We start from the raw sequence: 9,689 nt of genomic DNA, 5'->3' as shown, positions 1-9,689 counted from the left end.
AATGGCGGCTGCCGCGGCAGCTGCCGCGGCGGCCGCAGCAGCCGTTCCGGCGGCGATCCGCTCCTAGCGCCGAACAGCTGATCGGCTGGCGTTATGCGGCGATCCGCTCTTAGGCAGCCAGGAAGGGAAGCCTTCGACCTTCCAGCTCCTCCAAACAGCCTCCCAGTGGGGGGGGCGGACCCCCCCCACCTTCGGCTGCAGCCAGGTCTGACCGCTGAGGTCAGGGACCTGAGGCTGAGTCCCCCTTCGAAACGGTACCCTCTGAGGGAAGAGGTTCCACAGGGACAAACGATGGGGGTGGTGCCCACTGAGGGCAGAGACCCCTACTTGGCAACTGCATCTGAAAAACAGTAAAGTAGAAAGGAGAAAGAAAACATGTTAGTAAAAATATTCATTTTAATGTACTTAATTATCACATTAAATCACTAAGCAAAAACTCATAGGTCTCATTCCAATGACTGAGTTTTTAAAACTGAACCCTTGGGGGCAGGCAAGGGGCGGTGCCTAATTAACATGTTAATTTATAACTCAGTCTCAACCAATAAGATTGAGGGTTAACCCATCCTGGACTCTCCTTCCAGAAGCAGTGGAGAAAGCCACAATTACATCAAATATCCTTCCAAGATATCTATATCTATTTCAAACAGCTCCAGTAAAACTAACTAAAACATTTTTTGAATCTCTACATAGAAAATTCTCTAAGTTTATCTGGGCAAAAAAGAAAGCAAGGATAAAAATTAAGTGTATGTACGATCACGTACAAGAGGATGATTTGGTCTCCCTAATATGGAGTTGTATTATAAGGCTTCAATGCTTAATCTAATTAAGGAATGGATAATTCTAAAAAACAGAAAGTTATTAGCACTAGAAGGCTTTGACCTCCTCACTGGATGGCATGCTATTTTATTAACAGATACAAATAAAATAGCATCCTATATTAAGCATCACTATATTTGTAACATGCTAATTCAAATCTGGCAGTTTATCAAAAAGAATTATTATTTAGTGACTCCAAAGTGGATTTCGCCGATTGAAGTATTTTTCCATCCAAATTTATTTTCACCAAACATGATAATAACCTACGAACAACTGCTTGATTCAAATGATCAACTATTCCCCAAGCTAATACTTGCAGAGAAGGGTATTAATTTAGACTGGTATCAATATATCCAGCTACAGAATACCAATCACAAACATAAAAAAACAATTTGGATTTAAAAAAAATATGTTAGATAAAATTCTTTTCGGCCCAAAGAAGAAATTAATTTCCAATTTATATAATAGTCTTCTAAAACAGTATACAATAGAAGAAACCGTAAAAACAAACATGATAGTCTGGGGACAAAATTTTGGATATAACATTTACCTTAACGAATGGGAAAGAATAAGGACAAAAAACTATAAATATACAATAGTCACCCCTCACAGAAAGAAAACCAATACAAAATGTTTTACAGATGGCACCTTCCTCCAGCAAGACTTGCAAAAATTTACCCAAATGCTAGAAATGCGATGAAAAAATTGGCACTTACTATCATATGTGGTGGACATGTGACGTTGCAAAAATTTATTGGCTAAAAATAAAAAAAATTATAGATCAAATTATTTCCACAAATATATCCTTAAAACCAGAATTGTTTTTACTAGGAATAATTAGACAAAACATCAACAAAGATGATTATTATATTATAATTCAAATTCTAACCGCAGCAAGAATCTTATATGCCCAGACCTGGAAACAGAAGCAAACACCTACCATATTAAACATTCTAATTAAAGTTATGGAATATGCAGAAATGGCTAAATTAACTATGGAATTACAAAATAGACAAGATACAGTATTTTACCAAGTCTGGCTGAAAAAAAGGAAAATTCTTTATTTAATACAAAACGATAGTAATCCAACAAAATAACCTAATTGTGTATACAAATTCCTGCAAGATATTTTACCGCATATATATATATATATTTCTATTAGTTAGATTAGGACTGTAGTTTTGAAATTTTCCCCGTGTTTTATATATTGGGCCGAGACGCAAAAAAGGAGCTGTGATGTTCCTTCAATATACCAGGGTGATTCGACACAAAATGTAACCCTTCCCTGGTACAGAGCTGAAGGGATTGGATACTGTAGCCTAGAGGATAATTCTCTGCCTTACAAGGCAAAGGTTGCAGATTCAAGTCCCAGTGGGTATGGCTAGCTGATGAGGCCAAAATAAGGCCGAAATAGATCTATCCTAGTCTCCCTTAATTTTCAAATTCAGCTTAAACATGATGACATATATATACATATATATATATATATATACACACACATATATATATATATATACACACATACACACACAGTGATCCCTCAAGTATCGCGAGGGTTCCGTTCCAAGACCCCTCGCGATAATCGATTTTTCGCGATGTAGCGGTGCGGAAGTAACAAAACCATCTGCGCATGCGTGCCCTTTTTTTCCCCATGGCCGCGCATGCGCAGATGGTGGAGTTTGTGTGGGCGGCGGGGAAGACCCAGGGAAGGTTTCTTCGGCCGCCCAGCAGCTGATCTGCTCGGCAGCGCGGGAGCAGCGAGGAGCCGAAGATCGGGGTTTCCCAGCTGCCCACGCAAAGGGGAAACCCCGATCCTTGCTGCCGAGCAGATCAGCTGCTGGGCGGCCGAAGAAACCTTCCCTGGGTCTTCCCCGCCGCCCACGCAAAGGGGAAACCCCGATCTTCGGCTCCTCGCAGCTGATCTGCTCGGCAGCGCGGGAGCAGCGAGGAGCCGAAGATCGGGGTTTCCCAGCCGCCCACGCAAAGGGGAAACCCCGATCTTCGGCTCCTCGCTGCTGCCCGCCCGCCGCTCGCCCGCCCGCCGCCCGCCGCTCGAGAGCAAGAGGGAGAGAGATAGAGAAAGAGAGAGAAGGAAAGAAAGAGATGAGAGAGGGAGGAAGAGAGTGTGAGAGAGGAAGAAGCAAGATAGGAAAAACCGCGGTGTAGAAAAAAACCGCGCACGTATTTTTAATTTATTATTTTTTGAAAAATCGCGATATAGCGTTTCGCGAAGATCGAGATCGCGAAAATCGAGGGATCACTGTGTATATATATATATATATATATATATATATATATATATATATATATATATATATATGTGTTAAATGTTTATAGCTGGAATTTTAAAATTAAGGGAGACCATAAGAAAAAACATATATATTCCGACATAAGAAAAAACATATATATATATATATATATAAAAACACGGGGGGGGAAATATATATATAGACATGCAAAACATTACACAGGGCAAAACCCGAACTCAGAACAATCTACATACATATACCCGTGAAAATTTACGAAAACAAATATCTTGCCTCTACGGGGAGGACACTTTCCTACTGACTAGGACCTATGAAAAACTTGAAGTCAGAAAAGCCTCCATCTTATGTGATCTCACATTCCTACGCAACTGCAGGGACAAAAAAATAATTCCCAAATACTTCCAACTAAAATTCCACCCAAAAACCCCAACCATAGAGAGGATCCTAAAAAGAACTGAATTAGCCCTAATCAGAAATGAACTCCACAAAAAAAGATTCATACTTGATGAAATCAACAAAAGTCTACTCTCTCTTCACCTTAAAATCAGTAACCAAATACACCCTTTACTCTGGGATAAATTCAAACAAATATCAATCTGGAGGGCAGAAACAGAAACCCAATACAAAACAGACACACATAATAAGAAACTCCAAATACTAGAGGTACAGCAAAAACCCAGCCCTCCACAACAACTTATGACCAAAACAGTACATAACATATCAGACAAGATACTCACCACTACAGAAACCAATATTCTTTCAAAAGGATTTAATTTTGCAATAACTCCAAGACGAATACCAACTGAAAATATCATATGTGGAATTGAAACAACTTTACATAAAATCAACCCAGATACTGCTAACAAAATCAGACTCCAAGTCACTAATATTCTGTGCTCTAGTAAACCTCCAAAAAGCAACATACAGCAGGAAGAAAGAGAGGCACTTATCAATCTAAAGAAAAACCAGGATATAATAATCCTCCCAGCTGATAAAGGAAACTCCACTATAGTAATGAACACAGCAGAATACAAGGAAAAAATGACAAATCTACTAAAAAACCCGGCCTACAAACTCCTAAGCACAGATCCTACCACCTACCTAGAAAAAACCACCAAATCTAAAATCAAGGCCTCTCCCATCAGCGAAGAAATCCAGCAAAAAATCATCCCCAGAGAAAAATCTTCCATATGTCCAAAACTCTATGGCCTTCCAAAAATACACAAAGAAGGAATACCTCTCAGGCCAATAGTCAGTTCTATAGGCTCCCCTCTACAAAACCTTGCCAAATTTTTAGCCAAATACCTTCAACCATATACAGAAACTATTACCTCATATGTTCAAAATTCATCCCACTTTATACAAATAATTAAAAAACAAAACCTACAACCCGATGACCTACTTGTAAGTTTCGATGTCGTGTCCCTGTTCACACAAATACCTATTACAGAAGCCTTGACAGCTATCCAAGACAAACACAAACCCCCCAAATATATCCTAGACCTTACCAACCACTGCCTGACCAATACATACTTCATCTATAATGAACAAAGATATAAACAAATAGAGGGAGCCCCCATGGGATCACCTCTATCACCTGTCATAGCCAACCTCTATATGGAATATTTCGAAAATAATGCTTTAGAGCAAGCCAAATACAAACCCAAACTTTGGCTGAGATATGTTGATGATACCTTTGTAATTTGGCCACATGGTAAAGAAAAACTAGACAATTTCCTCACTCATCTCAACAGCCTACACCCCAAAATACAGTTTACTATGGAAACAGAAATCAATGATCAACTTCCCTTTCTAGATGTACTGGTCTATAAAAAACCCAATGGCAGCCTAGGACATACTATCTACCAAAAGAAAACCCATACCAACCGTTATCTAAATGCACACTCACACCACCACCCCGCACAAATCACCTCAGTGGCCAAAACTCTCATCACCAGAACCAAACGCTTAGCTGACCATGAGCACTTAAAAACTGAATTGAACAAACTCAAAGATGTACTAATTTCTAATGGATTCAAAGAGAAAACAATAACAAACCTAATCAATAAAGAGACACCCCCCAAAAAACAAGATCAAGAACAGGACAATGGCACCACCATCCTTCCTTACATCAAAGGCACCACGGATAAAATTAGTAAAATTCTACAAAAACATAACATCAAAACCTCATTTTGCACTAACCAAAAAATATCTAATATCCTAAGGAGCCCCAAAGATAAAATCCAATTAGAATACCAAGGAATCTATGAAATCCCTTGCAAAACATGTGCAGCCACATACATTGGACAAACTAACCGAAGAGTGAGCCAGCGCATGGCAGAACATATGAATGCAGTCAAGAAACAGGAGAAGACCTCCTCCCTTGTCCAGCACATTAAAAGAACAGGGCACGAAATTGACTTTGAAAAAACTAAATTACTCCACAAAACAGAGAATTTATATAGAAGAATCTCTCTAGAAGCTATCGAAATTGAAAAGAGATCCTTTTGTTTAAATAAAAGGGATGATACCTCGCGCCTGCCAGAGATTTGGAAACCAGCCTTAAACAAAATAAACACTTCATTATAATCAATATGTCAATCCTTTAATTATTATGATTTTAGAATTTTATATTTGGAAATCAGCCTTAAAGAAAACACTTCATAATCTTCATGCCATTCCTTCTAATAACCATGATTACACCAACCAATCAGATCACTGAAGCATAGTCACCCAATCTATTTGCTACATTCAAAGCAAATCTCCACCCCCACACTACATGCTAAGAAGAAATGTCAGTTGCTAATATTCATTTGCAAAAACACAAAGATTGGAACTCCAGCCTGATGATGGTGAATGTGATTTCGCCGAAACGTCGCATAGACATGCAAAACATTACACAGGGCAAAACCCGAACTCAGAACAATCTACATATATATATATATATATATATATATATATATATATATATATATATATATATATATATATATATATATATATATATATAAACACGGGGAAAATTTCAAAACTACAGTCCTAATCTAACTAATAGAAATTTACAATTACTCTTTTAAAATTACAATTACTCCTTTTCCTTCTATCCCTCCTTTTTCTTTCTCCCTGCTCTAACTTTTCATCTCCCTTTTCCTCCCGCATGTAAATATGTATATTATTATAGAATTGCATACTTTAAAACTGCACAAGTTTGTATCAATGTCTAAATAGACCTTTTGCTTTTTGTATTCCCTTCCCCCATTTATTTGTAATAAAGATTATATATATTTTTTTAAAGATATGGTTTTATTTGACTCCTGCCTACTATCTAAATGGAAATAAAATAAAAGTCACATTAACAATTTTTCCAATATCTCAATGCTGTTATATATCACGTTTTTACATTTGTTCTGGCTGTGAGATGCTCCTTTGTGTTCAGGTCTGGCCTCAGAAGGATAATGTAGCACTTGGTGATGAAGATGCAGACCAGCAGACCAGCACTGGAGGCCAGGATGGAGAAGACCTGAACAGCCACCATGTATTTCCCTTTGGTACTCAGGTAGGTGGGCACAAAGGTCACCCAGACACTGCAGAAGGCCAGCATGCTGAAGGTGATCAGCTTGGCTTCGTTGAAGGCCCCAGGCAGATTCCTGGCCATGAAAGCCACCGTGAAGCAGATGGCAGCCAGGAAGCCCATGTAACTGAGGGTGACGTAGAACATGACAACAGCCCCTTCGTTGCATTGCAGGATAATCTCTCCATGCTGGGAGTGGAGATCAGATTCAGGGAAGGGGGGAGAAACTCCCAGCCAGATGGAGCAGATGATAATTTGGACAGCAGAAGAAGAAAGGATGATGGAGTTGGCCAAGCTCTTCCCCAACCATCTCTTCACCTGTTTGCCTGGTTTTGTGGCCAGGAAAGCCAGCACCACCATGATGGTTTTTGCCAAGAGAGAAGAAACAGCAACTGAAAAGATGATACTGAAAACTGTTTGCCGGAGAAGGCAGGTGGCTTTCCTTGGTTGACCAATGAAGAGAGAAGAAGACAAGAAGCAAAGCAGAAGTGAGACCAGGAGGATGTAGGAGAGGTCCCGATTGTTGGCTTTGACAATGGGCGTTTCTAGGTATTTTATGAAGATGATTAAAACAAAACCTGTGCTTAGGAACAAAAGTAGGGCAAAAGTGACCAGGATGATGCCCAGATGTTCTGCATAAGACAGAAAGGTTATAACTTTGGGGATACATTGGACTCTGTGCTCATTAGGATATTTATCATCCGGACACTTGGTGCATTTTTCTGTATCTGAAAAATAAAAAGCAATATTTTGGTTTTTTAAATTACAAGAAATACCATTTTCTGACAACACCTAATTCCAGGAACATTTTCCAAGACATATTTCTGAACAATTCCATTTAAAAGAGCTAAGAAGGATATTTTTAAAAATGTACCTAAGTTTTAAGTTTAAGTTTTATTAGATTTGTATGCCGCCCCTCTCTGAAGACTCGGGGCGGCTCACAACAACAGCAACACAATATACAAAGTACAAATCCAATGTAAGTTAAAAGCATTTTAAAATCCATAAATATTAAAAAACGATCATTACTACACAATCATACCATTCTCATATAAAGAGAAAAAAGGCGGTGCTGGGGGCACAAGATAGTTATTCCCCCCATGCCTGGCGAGATAGGTAGGTCTTCAACATCTTACAGAAGGTGGGAAGAGTAGGGGCAATTTGAATCTCCGGAGGGAGTTGATTCCAGAGGGCTGGGGCTGCCACAGAGAAGGCTCTTCTCCTGGGTCCCGCCAAACGGCATTGTTTAGTCGATGGGACCTGGAGAAGGCCAACTCTGTGGGACCTGATTGGCCACTGGGATTTGTGTAGTCCCGGCGGTATTCTGATCCGATCCCTTGTGGGGTACCGACCCCTGAGGTACCCCACAAGGGAGAGACCTAGAGGTCGACCTCTGACCCCCACTAACACCAACTACAACCAACCGGAGAGGTAGGAGAACTACTGAAGGACAATGCCTCCCACTCCCAAAACCTCCAGCCGGCGCAGAAGGATACCATGGTCGATGGTATCGAAAGCCGCTAAGAGGTCAAGAAGCACCAGTACAGAGAACAAGCCCCTGTCCCGAGCCCGCCAGAGATCATCCATCAGATATATGAACTTGAGGGGAGTCAAAGGATGTTAGTTATTTTCAGTATAATGCATAGAATCTCCATAGGAACCTACATTACTAGAGGTTAATAATGAACCATATTATCTTTTTAGGCAAATAATTACGCAACAAGTTGTCTTGGGTGACATCTGTGCTCAGGCATGAAAATGTGCTGCTCAGACATTATACTTTTCTGCCCACACCCAAAAAAATTTAGAGGAAACATTGGTTGGAGGAGGCCTACAGTATCCTGTAACATCTGGAAAAAATATGGAATTAGGGAGAAATCTCCTAACAGTGAAAACAATTAACCAGTGGAGCAGCTGGCCTCCAGAAGTTTTGGGTTCTTCAATATTGCAGGTTCTTCAGAAGAGACTGGACAGTCATTTGTCTGAAATGGTATAGGTCCGTGATGGCAAACTATGGCCCAGGTGCCAGAAGTAGCACTCAGAGCCCTCACTGTGGGCATGGGTGCCACTGCCAGCTGATCTTCCAGCTGGCAGTCCAGAAAACAGCCAAAAGAAAGACAGTTTTCAGGCCATTTATTGGATCAAAAATGACCTGAGAACCAGCCAGCAAATAGTCTGAAAAATGGCCAAAATAGCCATGTGGCCAGTGGCCAGCTGGTCTTTGGCTTTCTGATGCTCCAGCATGTGTATCTGAATATTCTGGTTTGAGCACTTGGGGCCAAAAAGGTTCACCATCACTGGTACAGGTTCTGCTTTTTGAGCAGGGGGCTGGACTAGAAGAACTCCAAGGTCCCTTCCAGCTCTATTTTGAATGATCGATTGATCTATATGATTGGTGAAGTATTTGTTAATGAGTTCCCCCCCAAACTATCCACAACACCACATTATGGACCTTTTCAATGATCCTCAAGGGGAGGCCATTATACAGTGAATTGCAAGGTCTTTCAGAAGGTGGATCTAAAACAATTCATCAAGTTTCAAAGATCTCATATATTCCAAGAAAGGTAAACTTAGCAGCACTTATCCAAACTAAAAAGCAGAAGAGATATTTCTTCTGCTGTTAATAAAGCTTGCCCTTCTCGTGTCTCTTCCCAGCCCTCCTCCAAAGTCTTTTTGATTTATTTCCCTTAAGATAAGAAATTGTGTAGGTTAAAAATTTAAAAAAACCACCAGGTTTGCTTCAATCTCCTTTTTAACTTGCACTTTCATGGAAATGTTCTGGACCAGAATATCTCCGGCACCGCCTTCTGCTGCATGAATCCCAGCGACCGGTTAGGTCCCACAGAGTTGGCCTTCTCCGGGTCCCGTCGACTAAACAATGTCGTTTGGCGGGACCAAGGAGAAGAGCCTTCTCTGTGGCGGCCCCGACCCTCTGGAACCAGCTGCCCCCAGATATCAGAGTTGCCCCAACCGTCCTTGCCTTTCGCAAGCTCCTTAAAACCCACCTCTGTCGTCAGGCATGAGGGAATTGAAAT

The 9,689-nt window shown here is 40.5% G+C and overlaps 1 protein-coding gene across 1 annotated transcript; it reads right to left on the bottom strand.

Annotated features, from left to right (window-relative positions):
- Positions 1–6,471: 6,471 nt before the first annotated feature.
- On the bottom strand, positions 6,472–8,949 carry LOC139159301 (vomeronasal type-2 receptor 26-like). Its single transcript, XM_070736623.1, has 3 exons — positions 8,807–8,949; positions 8,151–8,212; positions 6,472–7,382 (listed from the first exon to the last, which is right to left on the bottom strand). Exons 1-3 carry the CDS (start codon positions 8,947–8,949, stop codon positions 6,472–6,474), a joined length of 1,116 nt encoding a protein of 371 aa, XP_070592724.1.
- Positions 8,950–9,689: the final 740 nt, after the last annotated feature.

The sequence above is a fragment of the Erythrolamprus reginae genome, chromosome 2, assembly GCF_031021105.1.
Source record: "Erythrolamprus reginae isolate rEryReg1 chromosome 2, rEryReg1.hap1, whole genome shotgun sequence".
NCBI classification, from domain to species: domain Eukaryota; kingdom Metazoa; phylum Chordata; class Lepidosauria; order Squamata; family Dipsadidae; genus Erythrolamprus; species Erythrolamprus reginae.
Note: the sequence above shows the minus strand (reverse complement) of the source record. Positions and strands in the feature narration are given on the sequence as shown.

Bases quoted from the DNA above. Each gene is read 5' to 3' on its own strand.
- LOC139159301 (XM_070736623.1), bottom strand. From the start codon at position 8,949: ATGGTGAACCTTTTTGGCCCCAAGTGCTCAAACCAGAATATTCAGATA. The intron at 8,213-8,806 runs GTCATTTTTGAT...GGCTCGGGACAG, and splicing joins ATTTGCTGGCTGGTTCTCAG to GGGCTTGTTCTCTGTACTGG. The intron at 7,383-8,150 runs GTATCCTTCTGC...TTTATTTTTCAG, and splicing joins TTTCGATACCATCGACCATG to ATACAGAAAAATGCACCAAG.